This window comes from Syngnathoides biaculeatus, chromosome 23, assembly GCF_019802595.1.
Source record: "Syngnathoides biaculeatus isolate LvHL_M chromosome 23, ASM1980259v1, whole genome shotgun sequence".
In the NCBI taxonomy this organism is placed as follows: domain Eukaryota; kingdom Metazoa; phylum Chordata; class Actinopteri; order Syngnathiformes; family Syngnathidae; genus Syngnathoides; species Syngnathoides biaculeatus.
Genome location: NC_084662.1, coordinates 7,306,928 through 7,334,312, shown reverse-complemented (window position 1 = coordinate 7,334,312; position 27,385 = coordinate 7,306,928). Strand labels below are relative to the sequence as shown.

The 27,385-nt window shown below is 46.8% G+C and overlaps 1 protein-coding gene across 3 annotated transcripts; it reads right to left on the bottom strand.

Moving 5' to 3' along the window:
- Nucleotides 1-33: 33 nt before the first annotated feature.
- scara5 (scavenger receptor class A, member 5 (putative)) lies at nucleotides 34-27,385 on the bottom strand. Of its 3 annotated transcripts, XM_061812652.1 has the most exons (13): nucleotides 27,066-27,385; nucleotides 24,575-24,693; nucleotides 21,853-21,981; nucleotides 12,991-13,190; nucleotides 12,576-12,754; nucleotides 12,365-12,491; nucleotides 11,710-11,878; nucleotides 11,349-11,429; nucleotides 6,620-6,727; nucleotides 5,803-5,859; nucleotides 4,215-4,403; nucleotides 347-3,594; nucleotides 34-247 (listed from the first exon to the last, which is right to left on the bottom strand). In XM_061812652.1, exons 1-12 carry the CDS (start codon nucleotides 27,068-27,070, stop codon nucleotides 3,461-3,463), a joined length of 1,497 nt encoding a protein of 498 aa, XP_061668636.1. In that variant the 5' UTR covers nucleotides 27,071-27,385; the 3' UTR covers nucleotides 34-247; nucleotides 347-3,460. The 3 variants fall into 3 exon arrangements, with proteins under 3 accessions (XP_061668636.1, XP_061668638.1, XP_061668639.1); XM_061812654.1 differs by lacking the exons at nucleotides 34-247; nucleotides 27,066-27,385 and adding an exon at nucleotides 24,832-25,618 and having other exon boundaries at nucleotides 966-3,594; XM_061812655.1 differs by lacking the exons at nucleotides 34-247; nucleotides 27,066-27,385 and adding an exon at nucleotides 25,009-25,618 and having other exon boundaries at nucleotides 966-3,594.

The window sequence follows — 27,385 nt, the reverse complement described above, 5'->3', positions numbered from 1 at the left end:
ATATCGACACAATAAGCACACCGCAGTATTTGAATGATTACATTTGTCTGCAATTGACCTCCATGTTTTCCTCCTTCACAATGGACGTGTTGTCCCCACTTCGGGCCCGGGCAGAACTCTTCTTTTGAGTTTGGGGAGGAGGAATGCGATGGACGGCAAATAATGCTCTCGTCTTCATTTCATTTCTGCTCCAGGGGAGGTGGGCCCCACGTTTTGCGGTTAATGCAGGCGCATGCCTCGGTGTGCTCTGCAACACGAAAATCTGTTTTGGTTAATTCAAGAAGGAAAAACCCCAAACTATACAAGTCCCTGCGCACAAGTCTTTGCAGCTCCGGCGAGGTTTGACCTGACAACATCACGGACGTAATCAAGCCGACTCAAAGCATTCATCTTGAGGGAAAGCAGAACAAAAATCATCACGAGAAAAGAAAACATCAGCCGGCCTACAGTGATTTATTATGACGCCTGCTTCCAATCCTCAGACATCAAAATGGCCTCTCATTCCGCATAGATGCGAATCGATTCGCGCGTGCCCGACCGGAGTGAGCGGCCTCTCGCAACGTCTACGTAAGCAAATGGAATGAAGCCCGCTGCACCTGCACGGCAAATGAAGACACATTTCTTGTGGCAGCTTCGCGTTCCCTTTGTGATTAGAAAATGAAATATTACTGCCCTGCACGGTGCCGTAAATCAATAAACGGACAAAAAGAATTTACGACACCGTGCGAGTGATTTGACTGAGCGACATAACGTCGGGTCTCTCAAACGTGAGTTTGGAACGTGCCCCGAGGGCCCTTAAACGGCCATCAAACTGTCACGAATTTTAGACACTGTGGGAAAAATGAAAAGTAAGACAAGAGAAAATGAAATAGGATATCGGAATGTACATTTGAATGTACAGCATATTCACGTTAAGACTGAAAAGACACTCATAATGAACCGTAAACACACGCCCATTTACTGTAGAATTATCAAGATCATGGGACAACAAACAATGCAGCAATATATGTAGACAGACAATCTAACTTCCAATATTCTTTATCCCCCGAACAGATTACGAGTTGAGTAAAACTCCATAATAAAACAAAGTTCATTTGTCTGAATAATTCTATGATACCGACGCCCAATGGCTTGCTCAAGCACACTAGAAGGCGCCACGATCAATTAATCAAGCTGTACAAACTGTTATGTTTCTTTATTATTATAAAGTACAGTGTGATAAAGTGCTATTTTCCATATTGCAAAACACATTATAAAAATTTTTTTAATGCCGTGTACAAAACCGCTTTTTTTTGTACTTTTCAGGGAAATTCTTTTTTTTTTTTTTATTATTATATTTAAGTATCATTGGATTATATTAAATTTTAAAAAATAAGTTGGTGCCGGTTAACCAAGTTGTAAGCGTCACACGTGGGAACGCTCATAAGTGGAATTTGCACCTCGGGGCTGTCAATCAAAAAACATTGCCAGCAAAAAAGCAAGCTCACCTGTTAAAATACATAAATTGTCTCGGCAGTGCATATGCAGTTTTTTAGTAGTAGTAGTACAAATCAAACGACACACTGCGAAATATTTTGGGGGTTGCCGTGTCGTCGTAGCCCTTCCAGTAAATGTTGAACGCCGCCGCCGCATAATGTAGAACACATGTATGACATGCAAGAAAGAACGTTAAAAATAAGCGAATGGCTGAGAGCGCTTCTCATCTTCAAAAAGTACGGCGTGAAAACGATTTTGACGTGATCACGAGAAAACATGAGTCGAGCCGCGAGAAATTTGCAATTCTCGGCTTCCTGTCTGGATTAGCGGTTATGAAAAAATGTGGTGGTGTCTCGTCTTTCTTTATTTAATACACGAGCGTGATTCGATTTCAAATCAGTTTTTGGAGTTATGTACTTCCGGTTTTGAAGTGGACGTCACTAACGTGCTCTACGAATGAGGAATGGTTATGGGCGACAAATTCCGCCTAGCAACAAAGGGTCGGTGATGTAACAGCAACAATCCGATGGAATTTGCCGTCACTTCAACGGGATGCCGCTGGCAATTTGTTACACTGAGAGGAAAAACTAGCACGCTGGCACGTTAGCATGCTAAACCGCCGCGACGGAGCGGTCTCGCCGCGTTGAGCCGGCGTCGCAGAGGAGAGCGCGAGATAATTTGAGCCGTTTGCGTCTCTTTGGCCAGGCAGACGCGACGAGTTGTGATGACAAAGCAGGACGGGGAGAATAAACAAAACGGAAGCCGCGCGTTCGCTTTGGCGTCACTTCCACTGCGTCGGAATGTGACGCAATAAAAAGAAAAGACAAAAACTTTAATGGGAAACACACCGCTGGGACGTACAGTGCCGACTACGAGCACCTCTTTCCAAAAAAAAACGGATAAACGCTATTGTTTTGGGATTCGGGGATTTGTTGACTACCATTTCACGGCGTAGATTTAAGGATTTCCGTGGGTGTCACGATATCAATCAAAGCATAGATTGCGACGTATGAATTTGTGAAGTACATGTTTCAACTGGTAGCCGTGGAAGAGCTTGTCTGTGAAATTCAGGTTTGGAAGCTACTGCAATGACGAACTGATCTCTGTAGAGGGCGGCGTTGCATTGCATCGGCTTTCCGATCAGAGCAGCTTTTGAGTAGAAGACAAAGATGAACGAGATGAAAGATTCATTTCAAACTGAGAGTGACAAATGGCGACATGATGAACTGTAAATGCGTGTAAAAACGGTTCAACTTGAGTCGCGCGGTGAGTCGGCGCCTTTCTCAGTGGAAGATCTGTAAATACGTGTTTTTGCGATCAAAAGCCCTTTCGACGTCTTGTTTTTGTTCTTTAATAGTTTGATAAAAGCACAAAATGTTCTTGTAAAAGTCACTGTTTTGCTTTTTACTCAGAAATAAAGGCACGCTACGTACTGCTGATGATTAAAGAAGGGAAAACACCCTTTTCCGAGTGAAAGACGAGAATCGAGTGTTTCTTTTGGCAGGTTTGGTGCTCATATTGTCACAGAAGAAAATATTCTGTCTTGAAGGATCAGTGGAAATGCGGTAAAACGACTGGCAGCGAACGAGTCCATGATTTTGCTGCATTTGTGTCTTTGCGTTTGGAGTATCCGCCGACTTTGTGAGTAGGTTGTAAGCTCTCCTAAAGGCCGTTGAGTTGAGACGGAATACAAAGTACAAGAAATGCAGTCCCGGTACCGCGGAGCCCGGGTCCTCATAGTACGGCGCAAAAACGGTGACGATCGGAAATCTTTACAAGGCCGCCACGTGGGCGCCGTGGAGGCGAAGCGGTGCCATCGGCTGTCCCAAAATGGAGGTTTGACAGATCTCGCCTTTGAAAGCCTCGACGTCCGTCCATCAACGCGAAAACGGTCCCACTTCCTGCGCCAGTAGCGACAAGGACCACGAGGTGTCCGGGACAAAAGGAGCGGAACCCGTGCGTTTGTGAGGCGGTCCAAGTCCCGTTAGACGAGGCACGTGACGCCGGCGTCCTCCACGTGGCCGCAGTTGGTTTTGCCCCAACCGGAGAACTTGCACTCGTGGATGGCGTCCTCGGAACCCGTGCACGCCACGTCGTCCATCCAGATCAGGCCGCTGCCTGAGTGGGAACACGCGGACAAACGTGTCGGTACACTTTTGTAATTTCCCAAACTTGGAGTGCACCCAAAAAAACAAACCAGGAACAAGAATCGGGTTCATCTTGTTGATTTTCTGCTGTAACAAGCACGCTTTGGATCATATAGTATTCAAATAATACTTTACAATACAGCTTCCCAAACCTTTAAATACAGTCCTTCCTTGAGATATTAGATATTCTTGCGTCACCACACTCAAAACCCAAAACATTTGTAAGTCAAATCGTCTTCCCCCATTGGTAAAAAGGGAAACGCTATTAATCTGATCCGCCCTTCTCATTAATATATAAGATCACTATTTAACTTTAGTCAAACACATAACATAAAGATGTAAAGAATTCAAACATTTGTGCAGCACTATTAATTCATGTTGGCTGCTTCTGGTGTGTGCAACTTGGCCTCTAGGCGGCAGTATAATTCACTCGTAGTCACAACGAGTGTAAGTGACAGCAATTCTCTTGGTTTGATGTTTAATTTGACAGTAAATGTAAATCGTGAGTTTGAAGCTGAGTTGTGCTGCGGAAGGCGATATGTAGCATAGCTATAGCTAACACTCTCGAGTGTTTTACATCTTTTTACGTACCTTGTCCGAAGCGTCCCGTCTTGTGGACCTCGGCGGCCGCTCGGTACCCCAGCATCCTGCACACCACGTCGCCGTCCTTCTTGTCCCACACGTCGTCGCACACCGTCCCCCAGCGCCGCTCGTGGAAGACCTCCACGCGGCCCTCGTGGGGGCCCGAGCCGTTCACCAGTCGCACCAGGGGGTCCTCCACTTGAAGGACAAAAGGCGGCTTTTTATAGGACCGCGGAATTCCCCATGTGCGGGACATTTGTGTGCGACCGACAACTGTTTCATGAAATGAGGCCCAAGTTCAGACGTACAATTCCATTTTTTTTTTTTTTTTTTTCAAATGCACTTTGATGTAAAAGTAAATTCAGTTCATAGTCTGGTATTAATCTGGAGGATGTGACGATGAAAAACTTCTGTAAATGTACACTCAAGTATAATATAATCAGTGGTGAAGGAGGATATTAAAAACAAACGGAATGGGAAATGTATATATTAACATGAGCTATCTATGCTAGCAGCTTAGCTTGTCAAAAATGAGCTCTTCCTGTCAAAAAAAAAACACGATTAAAATACTGTCAAAGGTCTTACAAAGACTTTGTGACACAAACATTCTAGTCCTAAAAAAAGGCTAAAACAAAACATCAGGGAATATGAGAACATATTTTCTTGAGAGACTGCTAACTAACTAAGCTAGGTTAGCCATGAGCTAACTTGCTATCGTTTTCTTCCAGTCTTCCATCTTCTACACAGTTTAAGTATAACGTAAAATAACAACACAAAAACATTCTCAAAAAAAAAAAAAAAAAAAAAAGCTACATTGACGCTTGCGGCTAAAGGCTAACAATCAACGTCAAGTGAGACTTGATTTACAATCTATGATGTCACTTTGTGGCGCGATTCAGAACCGCACTTAAGACATGAGGCGTTATTAGGCTTGAAAAGTCACTTTTGCTCCGCTTTATTGTGTCGTTTATGTACGACGTGGATGTCGTGTCCGCGGGCCAACGGGACGCCAACGAATGCTACACGCCGGAAAGCCGTGACATAAACGTCCATCTGCACTTCGCAAAAATATTTCAATGAAGGAGAAACATGTGTGCTATTTGCTAACGCACTTTGACGGTATTTTCCTTCATCCCGCAGTAGTACTGGAGAATGTTTCTGGCTTGCCTTTGATGCGACTTTAGTCTTAAACGCGAAGCAGATCTACAGCACGTAGATCTGTGTAACCGAGCAGGTGTGCACGCGTGTGTTTTTCCCAAGACCATAAAATCATCAGCTTGTAAATTCTCGACTGTGAACTGTCGCTTTTGAGCGACACAAAGACGCTTAAACACCAAACGAGTGACGATTTGAATCATCGGTTGCCGTGAATCAAATTTTGCTTGTACGATCTTTTTGGACGTAGAGTCAATAAAGCAAGCGTGTTCTTGCTCCGACGCGCTATATTTCGGTGAAAAGTTGGAAGAACAGTCGAATACGACAGTTCGCCAGAGCCGAAAAACTGCATTTACGAGATGTCTTGATTAATCTCACCAGTCAATGACGTTGTCTCGTGGGTCGAAATTTTGAAAAAAGGAAAAGTGTTGACATTCCTCACCTGTTTTTACTCCTCTGTCACCCTTATCTCCTTTCATCCCTCGCTCCCCACGTTCGCCTGGAGACACAACACAGCAGGACGTGAGACGTCATCATGAGTTCACTTTTTATGGTGGTTTTGTTGTTGTTTTTCTTGTTCTGACCAAATTCTGGACTCTTGTGGCAGTTTTTCCTTGGAATTTTAGGTGAATTTCCAAGTTGTTTGACTGCTAAAACATTTCCAGTTCCCCGGGTTGCACTGTTTGGATATTTGGATCATATGTGGGGCAGTTTTCTTTTTCTTTCTTTCTTTTTTTTTTGTTATCCGTGGAAACCCTTTATTTGGTATAAATTAAACAGAGGCCACCGGGCTGGCTCTGGAGAATCAAAGTGTTGAACGTTCGTAAAAGAAATTTGCTCTTATTTGCGGCTGTCAGCAGTGGACCTTGTGATCCAAAAACCGACCTTCAAGTGTGGTCTTTTCGCCCAAAAGGTCTGGGTTTTGTTTTGTTTGTGTTTTTTTTTTTTTTTCCCCCAAAATATAGTAGGCTTTAATTTGATTTCATTTTGACTACAAAACCCACCCCTCGACACAACCTTCCTGGACGTCCGGTGGGTGTCGCTTCCAGTCGCCACGTCCTTAACCACTGAATCGCATTGTAGGATGTTGTTTTATACATATTTATTTGGCTTCTACAGCAAGTCGTCAGCGTGGCACATCGTTACTGACGACTACGCCTACCAACCGCGTCAACGTGACCGTTGCTGCCGTTGTCAACGACGACAAACTCTGCTAGCGTTGCTAACAACAAACTGTCGCGATCGGATTTCGCACCCACCTTTTGGTCCGGCAGGTCCAATTTCTCCCTTTTCACCTCGATTGCCGTTGTCACCACTGGATCCTTTGATTCCACGAAGACCCTGGATGCCCTTTTCTCCAGAAAATCCTAAGAGTGACACGAACACAAGAGTGCGTCTGGAAGTTGTTCACCAATAGCGTACACTCCAGTCAAGTCATCAAAGGAGTTGCTTCAGAACATCGCAGCAATGCACCCCACCCAACCTAATGGAACTTGAGGGGTGCCGCAAACGATTGGGTGAACCCGAGATGGACGCGTCTTCAAGAAAAGCAAAATCGAGGCTGGCGTTGCTTCCAAAAGTGCGTTCGCAAAATGTTGAGCAAATTCTGTGAATATTTCACATGCAAAGCGAAACGCGGTGAATACTTTCCGGCTGCACTGTGAACTTGAGCTGCGAGGTTGCACACTTCGGGAAAAGATTTCCTACGAGATTTGGACCTGGCCCAAGAGCACGGCCAAGAACTGACATTCACCACCAAAGATCATAACTTTTATAACAATACGTGGTCCCAATTCCACAATCTTCTTGATCTGAACGCCCTATAAAGTGAATGCCAACATTTCTTTTTCAAGCCATTACACGTTTGAAAGTCTATGAAAAATGTGTGCAAGGGCTTAAAATGAAGGAGTCACTTCGTTGACTTTAGCAGTTAGCCAGAGCGGTTGCGACGTGCGGTTAGCTAGCTAAAAATGCCTAAATGCACCTTCCCTTCGAAGAGTCCAACGGACGCTTTAGAGTGCCTCATTGTAACGTCAAGATTTCACAGCCCACACGTGGACTGGGCGCTTGACGCTGGTGTGACTCCTTTAGAGCGCCTTATCGTCTGCCGCAAGTGCTCGCACGCTGTGGTGAGCATTCAGCAGACACGGCCAGAGAGAACCGCTCGGTGTTTTACAGTTTTGAAGGCTTGTGTTATATACTTGATTTCTATTCATCATTCGAATTTGTCAGGGTCGTTAACACGACTCCTCTATGCGGTGCGTCGAATGAAGAAGAGCGAATCGAAAGACTTGGCTTGCCTGACGGTCTTCTCCCAAGTAGGTCTTCTTCGCGGTCCCCGTCGCTGTACGCCGGACACGGGACAAGGAACTCCCCCCCACATTTGTCCTACATGTTCTCGCAAATTGGAGCGGTCCATTCCCAGCCTTCCCCCGGCGCCACCGTGACATCACCGATGGACGACATTGCCGGATAAACGCGCCAAAGCTTCTTTGACGTGCCAAAAACTGGGGGAAAACAGCGATATCGTTTCCTCGCCCCGCCCCTCTCCAGCTAATAAAATATATTTCCCCACCATAATAAGTGTGTGTGTGTGTGTGTTTACAGTAAGCACACTGGACCTTCTCCGAGCTAGCGCGCTAATGAGGAACACATGTACGCTCCGGCGTTGTTGCTGCTCTGCTGCAGCAAAACTCGCAGACACCGAGCGGTATTAATAGACTGACTGGTCACTGTTTGTTTTGGCCGAGTCCGAACGCACAATACCGATTATGAACCATCGCTCAAAATCGATTGCGTGCTCGCGGGGAGACTGGACGCAAGCGGCGCCTCGAGATCATTTACGCATTGAAATACATGGAAATGCCCTTCATTTGTTCCAGCCTCACCCAAAAGGAACGATAATATATATATTTTTTATTAATAACTAGCACTCTGTAGTATGGAACTTCATAAAAGCATACGGTAATAAGAAAATTACATTGAATGTGAAGAAATGAGGTGGCATTCTAAACATTTGCCAGCAAGTTTGACTCTGCAATGTAAGCCAAAAGCCTTTTTAAGCTCCCGCGATCCTTGTGAGGATAAGCGGCACAGAAAATGAATGGCTGAAGGGATGGAATTTTAAGCTAATTAGCTATGTGCACACTAAACGTGCTTCTTTGGGATACATAAAATATGAGGAGCAGTTCTCAGTAATGGCGGCACGGTGGGCTCAGCTGGTAAAGTGTTGGCCTCGCAGTTCTGAGGACCCGGGTTCGATCCCGGCCACACCTGTGTGGAGTTTGCATGTTCTCCCCGTTCCTGCGTGGCTTTTCTCCGGGTGGGCACTCCGGAATCCTCCCACAAATACATGCAACATTAATTGCCCCTAGGTGTGATTCTGAGTGCGGGTGTTTGTCTCCATGTACCCTGCGTTTGGCTGGCGACCAGTTCAGGGTGTGCCCCGCCTCCCGCGCGTTTAAAGCTGGGATAAGCTCCGGCACTATCCCGCGACTCTCGTTAGGATAAGCGGCAAAGAAAATGGATGGATAGATGTGAAGAAATGAAACCAATTGTCCACATTTTTTTGCTTCAAATCAATGGACATTGTGCTGCCGGTTCCCAGCCTTGGCCACATGGGGGCAGTATCGTACATCCTTTCGACCTATCCCAGCTGAGACATGTGGACAAATTGTACATTATTATTGTTATTATTATGAGTCAATCTTTGCAGAGGATAAAAAATAGTGTAAAAATGCTATACAGCACAGGTGTCAAACTCGAGGCCCGGGGGCCAGATCTGGCCTGCCACATGATTTTATGCGTCCCGTGGAGGCAAATCACGTTTATCAACTTTCCATGATTTTTTTTTTTATTCAAATCTGTAACAAGATTTCAAATTGTCATATCACAAATGATATTGCAAGCATTTTTGTGTCGCCAAACAACAATAGTTGAAGAACCCATCGCTCTTGATTTCTGATTCCGAAACTAGTCCATAAATGTCGTGTGTAAATATGATGAGGCGGTTAAAGATTTTTATGGTTTCACGGTCATAACGGCCGTCTGAGGGAAACCGTAAGTACAGTGTGGCCCGCCACAAAAATGAGTTTGACGCCCCTGCTATACAGTTTTACTACTGCTCCCTTGTTTGTGCTCAAATAGCCAGACCGTACCATCTGCGACTCAGATGTTATTTGTTACCCCGTTTATGGAACGGTGGTTCTAAACCAATCAGCTAGCTTGTGTTAAAAACAGGCGTACATTAGCAGGCAGATATTTTTCGACCATTTTGCGCAAGCGAGCAAACGCAAAATAGCGATTTTGCTCTGATGCCAAATAATAACTCGTCTTGGGATCGACTGAAACGCTCGTGAGGATGAGCCGACGGATTTGTCCCGACTCGGCCATCTTGAGTGAGCCATTACTCCTGATCAATAAGCATCCTGGCATATTGTTCAAGATCAATACGGACCTTGCTCTGCTTTTTTTTTTTTTTTTTTTTTAACGGCGGGATTGATTGAGAAAGATTGACTGAACCTTCGAATGTGTCGAGCGCTGAAAAGGAGCCGACGGGTTTGATCCCCCACTCAGGCATTTTGTCTCTATTATTGGTGAAAACCAGTGTGGACCTTGCTCCAATGTTCAAAATCAATAAGGATCTTGCTTCCATGTCGATCAATAATCTGTTTACGGAAGATTGTTTGGAATTTGTAAGCGGTACGGTGCGAAAAAGGAAGCCCACAGATTCGGCCCGATTATCTCGAGTTAGCCGCCGGTCCGGATCAGTCGGGATCTTGCTGTATTGTTCAAAATCGATCGGGAAGCTGCTCGCAAAGACAGATTTTTGCTTGAATGACGACGGCCTGGCGGCTCAGGCCACAAAATGAGCTCGCACGCGTTTTCTTCACGGTGCGATGACCTCCGACGAGACAAAGACGGACGACCGGCCATCGGCGCACTGGCCCGAAAGCACGAAGTCGTGTTCTTTCCGCCGCGCGCTGGCGTCACCGTTACCGTAAGGCGGCGGGACCGCGCCAGCCGAGCAGCTGTGTTGTGTTTAAGAGAGCGGGGGGGGGGGGGGGGGGGTGGGGACTTTGATGCCACTCCAGACACACACTTGGAGGTCAAAGTGGGCTTTTGTAAAAAATGACGGCCCTGGAGCCGGTTCCACAGCTGCGACCCTGCGCCGGATCCTGAGGCTCCGCGTACTTCACGCTGTACTGCATTATTTTTCCCGGACCACAAAAACGTGGTGTGGAGAATCGCAAAGACCGAGAACAGGTGACGATAAAGATAGATACGTAGGGGTTGGAGCATTGGCCTGACAGTTCCGAGGACCGGGGTTCAAATCCCGGCCCCGCCCGTGCGGGGTTTGCACGTTCTCCCCACCCCTGCGTGGGTTTTCCCCGGGTTTCTCCGGTAAACTACTAATCGGACTCTCCATGGCAACACTGCTGTAACTTCCACTCAATGAAAAACTGTTTCTGTGCTTGCGTCAGTCCTGTTCGATGTTCCGCCCCCCCCCCGAGAGCCGCACATCCCACCGTGATCGGTTGGTTTGGCGTCTCCGCCCACAGCACTGTAAAACTTTCATATAAAGGACGGGGTGGGGGGCACGAAATATTGTCCCGGAAATAGCCCGCAGCCCGCCAGTTTGAGACCGCCGCTATAAAGGGTGATTGTTGACAAGACAAGTAAAAAAAAAATTTTGTGTCTTATTTCAATTTTTTTACACATCTGCAGATGGACTGCCACAGAGAACATTTTGTTGAAGGTCCAAATAAGTTTATCGGTTTAGCCGTCCAACTCGACGACGTGGGGCTTACAAAAACGTAAACCCGATTATGTTTTTTTTCAGCAGGGATTTTCTCTCGCGTCAAGAACAGGAAGCGGTCTGAAATGCAATCCTAACAAACCGCCATAAGACGTTCCCGGACTGTTTAGAATCTCCGCCGTTACATTTATTTATTTTTTTTTTTTTGGACATTAGTCCGGCGTACCAACCTCTTAAACCCGTTAATCCGGGGGCCCCGGTGCGCCCCAGGGGTCCGGTGTCACCCTTCTCTCCTTTTGGCCCCGGAGGTCCTGCGAAAAAGACAAATTCATGACTCACTGAACGCGCTGACTGCAGACTTCGTCAAGTCCACCATTGCGCCGTACTCCCCCAAAAAACGGCAACCAGGCACACTGACAGTCACACCCAAGACTCATTCCACATAAGATTTAAAAATTGGCACGCGAGGAGCATTATGCTCACGAGTCACAAAGAAAACATCTCACAGCTCCACCCAGGAGTGATTTATGAGGGACATTCCTCTTACGTGTTCCCAGTGTATGAATAATAATGTCCATAATTGGTGAAAACCTTCTACGAAGCTGATGTTTTTCAGGGCCAGGGAGTGCTCCCAATCCTTGAGGCGCAGGTCCTCGGTGAGGGTGTTCAAGATCTCCATCTCGTTCCTCAGCTGCGCCTCCGTGTGGACGTGGGTCACCCACAGACTGGACGTGTCCTCCGTGATGTTGCTGATCTGAATCTACGGAAAAGAATTTTCACTTTGGACCACGTCAGTGACCCAGAACTGAATAATTTCCCCCCGATGAAATGAATGCAAATGTTTCATTTGTACCAACCTCCCCCATAAAACATTATTTTTCAAAATACTTGATACGTGATACGGTTTTTTTGTACTTTATGAAAAACGTCTAGTACTGATCCAATCAAACAGACTGTAAAGAACTAAGCAGTTTGTGATCATTTCTTTTCAGGAAATGATCGCAATAACGATGCAAAAATCCACTAGCCCGTCTATGGCGTTTTCCATTGAGCTAACGGACTTGTGTGAGATTGATGATAAAGAGACATGAAACATTTCTGGTGATAAAAGTACACTTTGCTTCAACGTTGCGTGGATTTGATTCAAGAAGTGAGTCGAGAAATAAAATGGAGGACCAGGAAAGACAAAGGTGAAGTTCCCGGTCTTGGGAACGTTAACCGCCACTCGTATTTGGTGCGATCTTACCTGCAGATCTTGTATTTTCAAGTGATGAATATTGATGTCGTTGCTGACGGTGTGATTGACAGCTCCCACCATCCAGTGAACCTCGTCCAACTTGTCTCTCAGTCCGCTCACCTGACCTGAGGTCTCCCTTTAAACAACAACGGAAAAAATAAACACGATGGTCAACGCGCCGCTGTGATGTTACGGCCGGGACACTTTCAACTCCGCCGACCTGAGGAGCAGGTTGTGATCGTGGAGCCAAGTGGAGGTGCGCACCACCTCGGCAGTCAGGCCGGTCAGGTTCCTGCCGGCGGAGGTGCTGAACGAAGACAGACGGTCGTCCAGCTGCACCAGGTAGCCTTCGGACTGCAGGGAGTGAGCTTGCGTGCTTCTCAACTCCACTTCCAGGCTCTGGGAACATCCAAAAGTGAACAAGGAGGTTCTTGATAGGGTTCAGGTCCTACGGTACATTTCCCTTGGGCCTTCCAAGACAGAGACCCGAGAGAACCTGTCCGATTGCTGGGAATTTCGATCGCAGCATGCACTATGCTCAACTCAAGCCGTGCTCTGAGTGATTGTCGCTCTTCTAAACGATCTTACTGCCAACGGAAACGGAGGATTAAAAACACACCAAACAAAAGAAGCACCTTGACGAGACCCTCGAGCTTTTGCAGCCTGTCACTGTGGTTCTGGAAGAGATTCTCCAGCTTCCAGATGTTCTCCAGGAGATCGGCCCGATCGGGCCCCTCGCCCAACGTCCGCTGAAGCAGCCGAGAGCGCTCCGACATCTGGGTGACGTTCTCCATCAGCACCTGCTGCCGCTGCGACCAGGACTGGGAGCGAGACACTGCGCGGGGGGGGGGAGAAGAAATCACCGCACGGTTGTTGTTGAGCGTTTCTAGGCGACTGTGAAAAAGTCCCCAAATTTAACGGACTCGGTCAACATCAATCACTCAGCTTGGATCACGGCTGCTGTGCTTAATGGAGAGCAGATGTCGCAGTCTATCGAAAGCTCTCGGACTATACGGTCCCGGTTCCACCGAGAGTTTCCGGAGAGTTGTTGGTGCTTGCAGTTTCCGGAACGAAAACGCTACAATCGGATGTTATCACAGCAGGTTCCTGGTCCTTCTTATATGTACAGTACCGGATCTTCTTTTGGCCCTGATAAATTATGCCGAGCCCAAAAACAGACAATAGTTCTCGTTGTCCAAACACAGAACGGTCCCCCAAGAGTTGCCAGGGTAATAAACAGTTCTAGGAACTACATTAGCAGGATTACTTTGTAGATCTTGGAAGGACTCGTACTACTATCGAGTGTTGTCTATTGTTACTGATGTCCACAGTTTCTGATTCTCAAAACAATCCACTCAGATGTGTCGTGTAGACCTTGTCCCCATTGATCCTGGACCTCGAGAAATGACAACAGTACTCTCGACGTCTTTGTTCCAGTCCAAGTATATTAGCAGAACTAAATTTTGACAGTAGTTCCCGTGGATGCACTACACAGAACTCCCTTTTGTGCGGATGCGCCGTACATTATCATTTCTCCAGGCCTGGAAATTTTAAGTCTTGATGTTGAATTCGGCCCAGAGTTTTCCTCCACTTCTAACACATTACGGGGAGAAAAATCATCAGGTCCAAGCCTGGTGGAGACGATTCAAAGCGTGCAGTTAACGAGACGGTCAAAAGTAGGAAAAAGCTTCCCGTGTGTTGTTTCAGCTGCAAAGGGGCCCCCACGTTTAACACATCCATTAACCTTTCGTGTCTTGCGCTTGGCTGCGGACTCTTCGGTCGTTCCATTGACGCCGTGTAGCGCGGCAACTGCTCCTCACCAGATGTTTTGCAGCGTGATGTCATCGCGACATCGTCCGTGTAAAGCCAATTTATGCGAGGGAGGGGCTTGGGGTTCCCCCAGGGTCTTAATGTTCCCGAAATGAGGGTAAAAAATATAGGGGACCTCCGCCAGAGAACAAAAGAACTGCAGCTCGTTCTGCATGTTGGCTTTACCCTCAATGATCCCAGACCAGGGAGGCTAATTGCGAAATGATGGTCTGCCTGCGCTGCAACACCGCACGTCCAGCTCCAGTCCACACTCGGACAGTCCAGTCCAGTCCGGTCCGGCAATTCCCCCCCTACGTGCACTCGCAGCCTTTAACGAGGCGCTCGAATCCGAATCCGGGTCCTCAGAACTGTGAGGCAAACGTGCCGCCGAGGAACAAATCTTCAGAACTAAATCTTGTCGGTGGTCTCGAGAGAAGAGCGTTTGTGCGGCGGTGCCGGCAAAAGAAATTTTGTCAAGTCGCTCCGCGAGCCAAAGGGACAGCTGCCGCTTCGGCTCGTCACTTTTTTGGCGTTGTGCTTCTCGTCGTTGACAGCCGTGCAAAAGCAAACGGATCCGTCACAGCCTTGTCAACATCTCAGCTTCCACGATGCATTTGGGATGAAATAATTTCCAAAAAAAAAACTTTCCCAGCAAGTTTGATGACTCAGAGCACATTTTGCCTCGCTAAAAATCATCCCAGAAACGGCAACTGTTCTGTGTTTATCTGGAAATGTAAAGAACACTCGGGGATTTTTGGATCCTGGAGGCCTTGCTGCATCCGTGTCCGTCGACGTCTGGCGGATTAGCGTCTACGGTAACAAAACTCTGGCTTTGACTCCCTCGCAGCTTGACGTTTATTTCCGACACCGAAGTGCTCATCTCGACACATATTTTAAGATCATTTTGCCCTCACTCCCGGGAAGACAAAAAAACATACGAGGTAGAAAGTCATTTCAAGAAAATACTGTCAGAGTTCTTCAAAATGACATGTCCGTGTGGTAAACTGTTTCATAACAAAACAATGATGATGATATTTCATGCTAGTGTATAGTATTGTACTGTAATGCAACAAATCAACTTACAGTACATCCTTATATCAATATGTGACGCTGATGTATCGATACTGCATTGCAAAACATGATACGTAAAACTATCGAAAACACATTGGTGTGTCGCGTGAGTAATATAAACAGAAAACAAAGAGAATAAGGTGCGGTGTGTTTAAAACAAACACAAAGAGGTCCGTTCAGCAGTGTGCTAGTAAACATCCAAAATGCCATAGATGGGCTAATGAACAGAAACTGTCATGAGCAAGGCTTGGCCACTGCCGAGAGGGGCGTGGCCAGGCCACTGCTCCGGGTGGTGACACCTGTCATTGATCACAGCAGGCATTTAGGTGGGAGTTTTTGTAATTGGAATTTGCCAGTTCGTTGCCTTGCGTTAGTGAGTTGCATTCGCTGCCTGTGGGACTCTCCGCTTCAACGCGTAAGTTCGAGTAACCCTAGTCGCAGCGATTCTGTGCCCTTTTGTCAGAGCCTGTCCCGTTGATTTAGCTAGTTTGCTTCAGAGTCATCGAACCCTTGCTGTATGTCTTTTGGATCCCGCCTAGCCTAGCCTAGCGCCTCTGTGCCTCCGCCCTCTCGGACCGGTACACCGTGTATAACCCAGTTTCCGGAATAAACCCCATTGAACATTATGCCTCTGCCTCAAAGTCCTGCATTTGGGTCCGTGACAAGAAACAATTTTGCGGTGTTATAACCCTTTAAGCAACAGATATGTGAAAGCAAACGGTGAAGCAAAACATGTAGACATGTAAAACTACTCATATTAACAATCCATTCATTTTTTTTAAAGGACCAACTGTGGCCTCTGCTGTTTGGAAAAAAAAAATAATAATTTCCATCCACTTGGACTCTTTTTACACGCTGAGATGTTCCACTTTGTCACTCGACCGTAATCTCACGGGCGTGTAACACGGTGTGTCGCGTTTTCGTTTTCCCCGCGGTTGTTCCGAATCATCGCGAACGCGAGAAAATGCACGTGCGGCATTCGCGTATTCCCTCGAAACTATTTACGGCGTCAAACCGCAAGCAAACGCACAGAGCAAAGGGGGAAAATGCGCCGCGGTGAACGGCGCAGCTTGTTCCGATTAAAAACGAAAAGCGCTACGAGGCGACCGGCGTGTAAATTGCAGCATGTGTGGGAGTTCCGCGGGCCGCGTTACTACAAGAGTGCAATTGTTTTGCCATCATGAAAGAACACTTGAACGCCAGCCAACGATTTCATTGAATTTCACTTGATCCAGATGCGTGTCGTGGTTCTGCGCGACCGGGCCGGGATCAGACCTGGAGTCTACTCCCCCCCCCCCCCCCCAAATAAATAAAATAAAACCCTGCTAAAAAATATTCTATAGGACATTTCGATAGAATTTCTAAAGAACTATAAAACTTTAGTACCCAAGTCCAATGACATTTCTATAGAAACATTTCTGTTCTGTAGAAATTTTAAATTAAATTGAAATTTTTACTCTAGGACCCAAGTCCAATTAAATTTCTATAGAAACATTTTTGTTTTGTAGGAATTTTAAAATAAATTTACATTTTTACTCTAGGACCCAAGTCCATTAAAATTTCTAGGACCCAAGTCTGGATCTGGAGTCAACTTTGTCCCCCCCCCCCTCCCCTCCCAGATACATAAAATAAAACCTTGCTAAAAATATTCTATAGAACATTTCTAAAGAATTTCTAAAGAACTATAGAACTTTAGGACCCAAGTCCAATCAAGTTTCTATAGAAACATTTTTGTTCTGTCCAAATTTTATAGAATTCTATAGAATCTATATGTGTATAATATAATCTATATAATAATGATAATAATACAATGTATATTATAATATAATAATGTCAAATAATATAATCTATCTTTCAATAGAATTTCTATGGAAATGTTAAGCAGGGAATGTCCATCTATTCACCCATCGATCCATTTTCTTAGCCGCTTATCCTCACACGGGTCGCGGGGTTGATACTCCGGCGAACATATTTTGTGCGCTTAGACATAACGGCACAAAAATGGAATGACATCAAAAAGAACCCCCCCCAAAAAATGTATTCGAAAAGGCGCAGATCGTGAGACATCCAAGTAGTCTTGATGGTCTGAAAGAACCTCGGCGCCGTGTTCCGTGGACCGTTTGGATGTTCTCCAGGCACTTTTGTTTGCCTCCTTTTATGTCCTCGGAGTCAATCGAAAGCACTTAAAAACTCCCGTTTGCCGTTTTGGGTTCCGCTTCGACTTTGTTTGGGAACAAACGTTGTCCGTTCCATATCGTGGAAATCGTACTTGTGGTAGTCGTGGTGCGATTGCGAGTGTTGTTTGTCTCCATGTTCCCTGTGATTGGCTCCTGCCCGATGATAGCTGGGATTGGCTGAAGGGCTCCCGCGATCCTTGTGAGGATAAGCGGGACAGAGGGATGGTTGGATGATTAAAATGCTCAGAATCCTGGCAACCGCCTTCAGAGTGTTGCTTTCACATGTGTTAAATATGATGCGGTGTCTATTTTGTGTTTAGTTTAGATTCCCCCCCCCCCCAAAAAAAAACAAAAAACAAAAAAACCTGTCTCGGAGTGTCGGTGTCATATTTGCCCTCTTGCACTTTTCCCACATCTGGTCCAGATCTCTGCCCGGCTTTTATCTTCTGTCGTCTCGTTTTCTGACAAAGCTTCAAAGCGGTTCGAGCCCCTGTAAAGCTGCGTCGCACGCGTGCGTGCCGGCACGACGCCATAACTAAAGTAGATTCCGGTAATCTGGCCTAATCTGAGCAATTTTCCGCACATGCAAATGGAAAAACACCACTGTCAGATGTCTTCAAAGGGTTATACCGAGCGATTACCGTGTGGTGCGGGGTACACGAGTCCAGAATATCGGACAAAATTGCAGTATTTTATATTCAGCAAATGTCTAACGGTCTGAGGTCTCAAAGAGATCATCCTTAGCGAAAATATGCACACTGTCATGAGCAAGACTTGTCCACTACTTCTAGTCCTAGTTTATATTTCATAGTCACAGCCAAGTCCGAGTTCATGTTTCCTAGTTTGTCTCCTAGTCATCAGACCTCGCTGCACGTCTTTTGGATCCTGCCTAGCCTAGCGTTTCTGCACCTCTCCCTTCTCGGACTGTTTACACCGTGTATGACCTCAGCTTTGATTAAAACTACGCCTAACACCATGCCCTCGTCTCAGAGTCCTGCATTAGGCTCCAGCCCCGCACCGCATTTCTCTGCAACTGCGGGGGGTACCGATGTATCGGGTCTCATTTGAGCAGTTCTCCAACTTTCAAATCAAAACCAGGAAAGGCCAAATTGTCCCAAGTCTCCGATGATCAAGATTATCCTTTGCACATGGACACGATAACTGTAAAATCTCCTAAAAAGCAGTTATTCAGTTTTCGGCTCGCGCCGTCGGTCTACGTGACCAAATACGGTCGTACAATATGCCAGGCCAATAAACGTCTCTGCGCTCATCCCACAAGCAGTAAAGTATGCTCGGCTCTTTCATTTACTGGCTTGCGGACATTTATTTTTATTTTGATTTTTTTCTCGAGATGGAGTTGCGACACGTGACATTTGCTTGCACTTTGGGAGTCCCGCCGTACGTTCCGACTGCCTTCGGATGGCCGCAGCGACAGAATTTAGCGTCGCGAACGGGCGGGAATCCAACCTTTGAAGCGAGGACAAATATATTTGTTGGAGTCGGGTCTCCCGATCGGAGCTGACTGCAGTCTGGCTCGTCTGCCTCATTTCGCTCCGAGCTCGACGCTGCGCTTATCTTTTAAAAATGAGATGTCACCAAGGGGCCAATTTAAGGGGGGGAGGGGGTCTGTGTTGCTGTTGCAACAACCCAAAGAAAGTCAAGTGAGAATTCATTCCAAAGGCAAACAAGAGTTGCGGAGGGGGGGGGGGGGGACTGGCAAACAGAAACGGGTATTTTTTTTTTTTTTTACATGAGCGTGGATGCAGGGGCGCCCCTAGGAGCGCTACCGGGGCCACTTGGCACACAAAAGGCTGCTTTGATTGCTTGTTCTTTGGGCAGCTCATCTAAAAGTCCTAAATAAGAAAATACCTTCAGGACTATGTGCACACACTCACCGCACTCGCACACTCACACACACACGCATGTGCACACGCACACAAGCACATTTTGTCCTCAATGTCTCCACCGTCTTGTCTTCCTTCGTCTCCTAACAACGTTGACATTTGCAAGGAGGCCCTTTGCTCAAGGTGAAAAAGCCACAAAGTCACTCACTCACACACACACAATCAGACACACACAATCACACAAACGCACAACAGACAAGATTTGGCTACGAGGCCAAGGAAGAGGCACCGGGCCGGGGTTTTTCCAAGGGGTTTTCGCCGTAATCAACTTACAGAATCATAATGTACACAAATGGAGGCTGATACCAAGTAACATGTAGACCACGTGAGCGGACAAAAGCACTCCAGGAAGTGAGGGCGGCGAGTACGTTTGATAGAAAAACAGCGGGTCTCAGACATCACCCTGAGGAACGCCACTGATCTCACTGAAGGTTGGATGGAAGGATTTTGAAGCGTCGTCGTGTAAAAATAATCATGCACGCATGACAAACACTAGACACGGACATAAGTATCAGGACAAAGCAGGATGTGAGGAGGGCAAAGAAGGTTGATGGAAAAACAGTGGCTCTCAGACGTCACCCTGAGGAACGCCACCGACTGAAGGATGGGTGGATTTTGCAGCGTCGTCGTGTAAAAATAATCATGCACACCTGACAAACACTAAGGATCAGGACACAGCAGGAAGTGGGGAGGGCGAGGAAGGTTGCGAGAAAAACAATGGCTCTCAGGCGTCACCCTGAGGAACGCCACGGACTGAAGGATGGGTGGATTTTGCAGCGTCGTCGTGTAAAAATAATCATGCGCACCTGACAAACACTAAGGATCAGGACACAGCAGGAAGTGGGGAGGGCGAGGAAGGTTGCGAGAAAAACAATGGCTCTCAGGCGTCACCCTGAGGAACGCCACGGACTGAAGGATGGGTGGATTTTGCAGCGCCGTCGTGTGAAATAATCACGCGCACCTGGCAAACGCTAGACACGGACATAAAAATCAAAACACAGCAGGAAATGAGGAGGGCGAGGAAGGTTGCGAGAAAAACAATGGCTCTCAGACGTCACCCTGAGGAACGCCACCGACTGAAGGATGGGTGGATTTTGCAGCGTCGTCGTGTAAAAATAATCACGCACACCTGACAAACACTAAGGATCAGGACACAGCAGGAAGTGGGGAGGACAAGAAGGGTTGCGAGTACAAAACCGTAACTCAAGCATTTCCCTAAGAAAGGCCACTCGAAAATGAGTGTCGTGTAGAACTCTGCAAACACGATGTACCCTTACTGGGACGTTTACGGGAGGTGCGAGTGTCATCACCGGTAAACAATGTTCTGTTGAATATACATCAGTGCTGGGGGGGGGGGGGGTTCGGCGGGGGTCGCATTCCAAAAGGAAGCCGCACTTCTGAAGCTCCGCCTCCTCGTTCTCAATTGTTAGCATTTTGCTTCACACTAGACGTGACTTGTTTATCTTACGCGCGCGTTCGCCACGTCAAAGCGCGGCGCACGGTTACAGTAACACGGAAATTATGTGTTTCACATCACATACACACAATCTACCCCCGAAGTTTAGTGTGTGTGTATCTTCATTGTGAGGCAGGCCTGATGTCATGTGTGCAGAAACAAGAGATGCAGATGAAATTATTTCCATGTGCGAACTTATTGATCACAGACATGCCCAGAAAAAAAGATAAATAAAAAGAAACGTAAGCCTCCTCCGGGAGCGCGAGGCTAAAACTCAATGTCTACGTTTACGATATACGGCGATGCCTCGGTTCTCGGCCACAATCCGTTCCAGACGGCGGTTGGAGAAGCGATTTGCTCGAAAACCGAATCGATGTTTCCCATTACAATGAATGGAAAAAGAAATAATGCGTTCCAAGCGTAAAAAAATTGAGCTTTTTAAAGCATTTTTTTTTTAGCTTTTCCTGATAATAAACTGCATAGTAGAAATACATTATTGTTTAAATACTTATATAATAAAATAATGTAAGAAATATTTTTTATTTTTTTGCTTAAAATCTACGCTTGAGTAGTAGAGTAGGCTCGGCTGGGAGCGCATTGCCGTATCCGTAGCGACTCGGCCCTCAGCCTTCCAAACTTTATTTATGAATAAAAGTGCAGAATAAATTTCAAAAATTTAAACAAGCAATTTGCCTTCTTTGCCATGATTGGGAGTAATTACAGTCGTCCTCGATAAGAAGAAAAACAAGTCACTGCGGGGAAACGTCTGTGTGCAGAGGCTGCGTTATTCACGATAACAAAAGTCCGCTGGTTGCACCGCGCGCATTATGTCGTTTCAGTTTTTTGTTTTTTTTTCCAGGGGGCGTTCGAAAAGACAATAACAAAACGCATCGTGGGTGGGTCAGCTGCTTGCGCCACGCATTATGGATTTTGTCGGGGGCGTTCGAGTACCGATTTTCATTCGAAAACAGAAGGAAAAAAAAAAATCTCAAAATATCCGAAAAGGGGGACGTTCGAGAACGGCCTAAACACACATCGATGTACATTTAGCATCTCGTGACATTGAAATTGTCGGCACACCTGCCAGGCAGAGTCCGAAGATCGTGAGCAGCACCAGCACGTAGAGCGACACGATGGCGTACTTGATGGCCGCCAGAGAGTTGAGCTGAGCGCAACACTGATCCTGTTTCCTGCGCCGCTTTCCAGAACCTGATCGGGGGGTTGAGAAAAAGCAAAAAACAACAACAGTTCATCCAAAGCGTTTAGCGCCAGCAGCTAACGGCCAGCACAATGAGACGTTTTGGCTTCCATGACGCGACGCATTAAAAGTTTGCGTTGGACGTCGGCCCGTCCGTGTCTACGCTCAAGAATGCTTTGCGGATTTCAGACGTCAGATTCATTTCTTCTGGGAACAAATTCGACAAAGGCCGGGGGACCGTTGCGTTCGATAAAAACAACATGTTCTTGTACATATTTATTTAGAGGCCAAAAGTTGAATTCGTTTGTCAACTAATGAGGTGAATAAACTGTGACGCTTTGCATCAAATTTGACTCACTCGTTTTTTGCAAAGTTGTAATAAATGTAAGCTAGCAAAGATTATGACCTGATGTGCCACTTTCGACTTTGCGTTCCGGCCCAGAGATCGAACGCTGGACCTCAGAACTGTGAGGCCAACGCTGTACCAACTACGCCACCGTGCCGCCTTGATTTATTGTAACTAATAAAATAAGATGAGAAATGTATTTTTACACACACACACACACACACACATATACATATTTATATGTGGAGGAGTGGCGCAAAACTAGCTAAAGCGTCGGCCTCGCAGTTCTGAGGATCACCGTTGGAATCCCGGCCACATTTTTGTGGCGGTTCCATGTTGTCCCCGTGCCTGCGTGGCTTTTCTCCGGGTGGGCACTCCGGTTTCCTCCCACCCCCCCCCCCCAAAAAAAACACGCAACATTAATTGGACACTCTAAAATTGCCTGTAGGTGTGATGGTGAATGCGACTGTTGTCTTTCTCGGTGTGCCCTGCGATCGGCTGGCGACCAGTTCCGGGTGTTACCCCGCCTCCTGCCCGTTGACAGCCGGGACAGGCTCCAGCACTGCCCGCGACCCTCGTGAGGATAAGCAGATCAGAAAATGGATGAATATATATATATAATGTAGCTCTTCTGTCCAACGATAAAAATGAAACGTGCCCCTTAAGGGCAAAATCGTGACGCTAAAAATCCTCCGGGCGGGCGTGACCTCTCAGCAGGATGAATTCATTTGGACCGCACGCACGCACGCAAACACTCGCACTTTTCTTCGGCGATGAAGAGCACAGACGCACGCGTCGCAAGACAAACACAGCTGCCGCAGATGCGTGAGCGTGCGTTTGCGTGTCACACGGCTGAAGTATACGGCGCCGTCGAGCTCAGCAAGTCAGCGGAAGACACGAGAACTTGCAAACACAAACAGGAAGTTCACTCGTGAGGCTTTACTTCCTCTTAACGTAAACGTTAGTGGGTCAATGGAGGCTAAAGCTGGAAAAAAGATTAGCTTAGCTTAGCTTAGTTTAGCGTACGGGTGTCTCGGTCACAGGTGCGAACTGTTTGCTTACTGCAACGCTAAGCTAGGAGGGGCAAAGTTGTAAAAGCTTTCAACGTGCATGAACGGCAAGAAAACCAAAAGACTTTCCATGCGGGAAGGTTGTGCTGCATACAGAGCAACCTTTTATGTACCGGAAAAATAAATCAATCCATTTCATGAACTGCTTATGCTCACGACGGTAGCATTTAGCACTGTGTGTACAATATTTTGTGAGCACCTTGCTAATCCAACCATTCATTTTGTATGCTAAGCTAACAGCATCATGCCATGCTTTAAAACCCTTTTTTTTTTTTTTTTTGTAATATAATCACATCATCCCGAAAGTTCCATTCATCCATTTTCTTTGCCGCTTATCCTCACGAGGGTCACGGGTAGTGCTGGAGCCTATCCCAGCTGTCAACGGGCAGGAGGCGGGTATCACCCTGAACCGGTCGCCAGCCAATCGCAGGGCACGTCGAGACAAACAGCCAATCGCACTCACAATCACACTTTGGGGCAATTTAGTGTCCAATTAATGTTGCGTGTTTTTTGGGGGGGGATGTGGGAGGAAGTGCGGGAGTGCCCACCCGGAGGAAACCAGGCACGGGATTGAACCCGGTTCCCCAGAACTGTGAGGCCAACGTTTTACTCGCAAATCCACCGTGCAGCCATTACTGAGAGCTCCTCCTCATATTTTGTGCAGCCTAAAGAAGCAATTTTAGTGTGTAAATAGCTTCAAATTGCATCCATTCAGCCATGCATTTTCTGAGCCGCCTATCCTCACAAGGGTGGCTTGAGCTTAAAATTCCCCTGGCTTGCATGGCAAAGTCAAACTTGCTGCGTTTGGCTGGCAAATGTTTAGAAGGTTCTGTAGAAGACACACACACACACACACACAAAAAAAAGCAATTTTACGGCGTTAATGAGCGAGTTGACTCCGTCTGAGGCCGTTCTGCCAAGCTTGCGTAACCCGACTACCGTGAGACTCGCGCAAATAAAGAAATCTGACGTGCTAACGACAGACGGAGCGGACGAATCCTTCCGCTTTCTTTACGCTCGGGCAAGTTTGAGCGGCCGCCGACTTAGTCTCGATTGACCCAAAAACAGGGGGAAAAAAAATGTTGACGCTGAGAGGAAGCGAAGCAACTTCTGCCTTCAGCTGCACTTTGTCGGGGGTTACTTTTGTTTTTCGGAACGACATTTGGACGTTTTTGGTGATTTGCTTACCTTCGTCACACAGGTTGAGCTTGGACAGGTTGCGCCCATCGTAGGCGTCCTCGTACACGGACGCGCTCTCCCGGTCCTCGTACGTACTCGAGTACACGGCCTTGTTCTCCATCTCCTGGCTGGAATGCAAACACGCGGCGGGACACCGTGAAAAAAAAAAAAGTCGCACGGGGTGCAATTCGGATCGAGACGTGCCAAGCGCAACAAGACGAAGGAAATCCGAGCGGAGCGATTTGTGTGCTTAACCTGCTGCTTACGATTCTGGTTCGCGGCGAAACACCTCTTGCGGACTTTCGGAATGCGCGGTATTAAATATGACGTGGAAGATGACTTCACGGGGGAAGAAGACTCAAGTGTGGGAGCGCGTCAAGAGGCCGCGAACGCCTGACACGACGTTTTGGATGTAAAGAAAACAGGTCACCATAGCAACACACCCAAAAGAAATTTGGTCGACGTGTGCGTCGCGAGGCGACGCAGTGGAGCAGCTAGTGAAGCGTTAGCCTCACGGTTCTGCGGACCCTGGTTCGATCCCAGACCCGCTCGTGTGGAGTTTACATGTTCTCCCCGTGCCCGCGTGGCTTTTCTCCGGGTGGGCGCTCCGTTTTCCTCCCGCATCCCAAAAACACGCAACATTAATTGGCCCGAGGTGTGATCGTGAGTGTGATTGGCTGTTTGTCTCCAAGTGCCCTGCGATTGGCTGGCAACCACTTCAGGGTGTACCCCGCCTCCTCCCCGTTGACATCCGGGATAGGCTGCGGCACTCCTTGCAACCCTTGTGAGGATAAGCGGCTGAGAAAATGGATGGACGGAAGGGTCTATCATAAGGCACGAAAGAAAGCCTGACGTTTTGCTTTAAAGCAGACATTTTAGAGTCAAGAAGGGAAGAAGAAACAAAAAAAAAAGCCGATTGTCCAGGTGCGAGTATTCCTTTGGGAAGACAACCGTTCATCATCTGAACAAATTCTGGGAGAAGCGAGTTGGCAGCGGCGGCGCCGGCGACCGCGAGTGAGAAAAAAAATTCTCAGGAGGCCGCAGCGCAATCGTCGCGGGGGGGGGGGGGGGGGGAGACGCGCGAGGTTCGACAAAGCCGTCGAAAGCGCTCGGCCCTGACTTTCTCATTAAGGCGAGCGGGATGACATTTGCACTGGAACTATTAAGGGCTGCTCGGAGATCTAAACCCCCCCCCCCCCGGATACGTGTGCAAAGGATGGTGGGAAAGCAAAGAGTCATCGCGATCTGGAAACGCTCCGTCGTCGCCCCTTTGACAGATGAATCGCTTTCGTCACCATCAAACGCTTTAAAGTTTCTTTTTTAAAAACATGAATGGAAACTGGACACTCCTCCACAAATGTTTTCGCGCACATGATTGGATTTTAACGATATCCACGACATATTTTTGTCACCCTTTCGCGACACATCAAAACTTTTCAGAAAATCCTTCTTTAAAAATTTAGTGATTTGTTTTTTTTTAAGTCACAATATTCATTTTTTTCAAACGGCATTTAGAGTCCCTGTAAAGGGAAAATGATTTCTTATTATCTTCTTTCTCATTAACACGACGAAATTAAAATGATTTTTTTTTTTAAATCACCAAGTGATAAAATGATGCTGCAAAATGGTGAAAAGTGAAGTGAAATTAAGGCCTCCTGTGTCTCGACAATATCCCACCAGGTCGGGAGGGGGGATTTTCATGTCGTGACAACGAGGCGCTCTAAAGCAGCCATAGGAGCGCGAAGCCCCTTCGACGTGCTATGACTGTCGTATCGTACCATTACAAAAATGATTTCTCTTGCTCTTCCACCTCCTCCTCCTCCTCGCCGACAAGCATGCACTCACGGCGGACAACAAGGCGCTCTAAGGGGCCGCAACAGCAGACTTTTCCGATGAGAAGATGCATTTACACCGTAACACATAAATGCAGCAGCAATGAGGAGACTGCACATCTTTCATCGTGTCGAAGGTCAAAAAGTGGAACGCGCTCGTGCCGAAGCAGGTGAATTACAAAAGTAAATAACGCAATTTTTTTCCCCCGTTTATCGTGGGTGTTACGTTCCACACCCACCTGAAAGTTAGATGAACATCCACCTTACATAAAAAGAATGCTGTATTGACAACATTTTAAATGCATAATTTAAGATTTCTCCTCCCACCTACTTTGAACACATTTGAACATATTTGGATGCAACTTTTAAACACACTGAAAGAGTATTTGAACATACACACACAAATAATTAATATTAATAATAAATGAAAAGGCTGCGATAAAGTGGGGATCTGATTTCAAAAGACATACTTCCCTTATTTACATTTAAAAAAAAAAAAAAAACATGCTGCAAGGAATAACACTCCTTGGTCACATTATCAGGTACACCTGTGCAACGCGGATGCGGAAAATACATTTTTAACCACACACTTGACTTGTGATGTAAAAAAACGGTTCTCATACTTTGACGTGCAGCCTCATTTGAAAATCTTTTTTTAATTTGCTCACCTCATCAGCTGTCAACTGGGGGACGGAGAAGAAGTAGAAAGGAAAAAAAAAATATGTATATCAGAGTTCCGAGCGGCTCGTCCTTCCCCCACCGGCACCGCAAAGCAAAAGTTGCAACCCGTCGCAGCTCCGGCGAGCGCACCGGACGCACCGCGCACGGCTCTCTTCTTCTCCTCCCAATGCAAAAAAAAACAAACAAACAAACAAAAAAACAACAACAACAACAACAGGCGGTCGAACTATAGCGCGGATTGTGCGCAACCACAAAAACATCCCCGCGGTCCACGTGATCCACCCAAAAAAAAAAAAAAAGTCAAGCA

Coding starts and splice junctions, on each gene's coding strand:
- scara5 (XM_061812652.1), bottom strand. Junction 12,492..12,575: donor GATCACAACCTGCTCCTCAG/GTCGGCGGAGTT, acceptor TGTTGTTTAAAG/GGAGACCTCAGGTCAGGTGA. Junction 5,860..6,619: donor TGGACCTGCCGGACCAAAAG/GTGGGTGCGAAA, acceptor TTGTGTCTCCAG/GCGAACGTGGGGAGCGAGGG.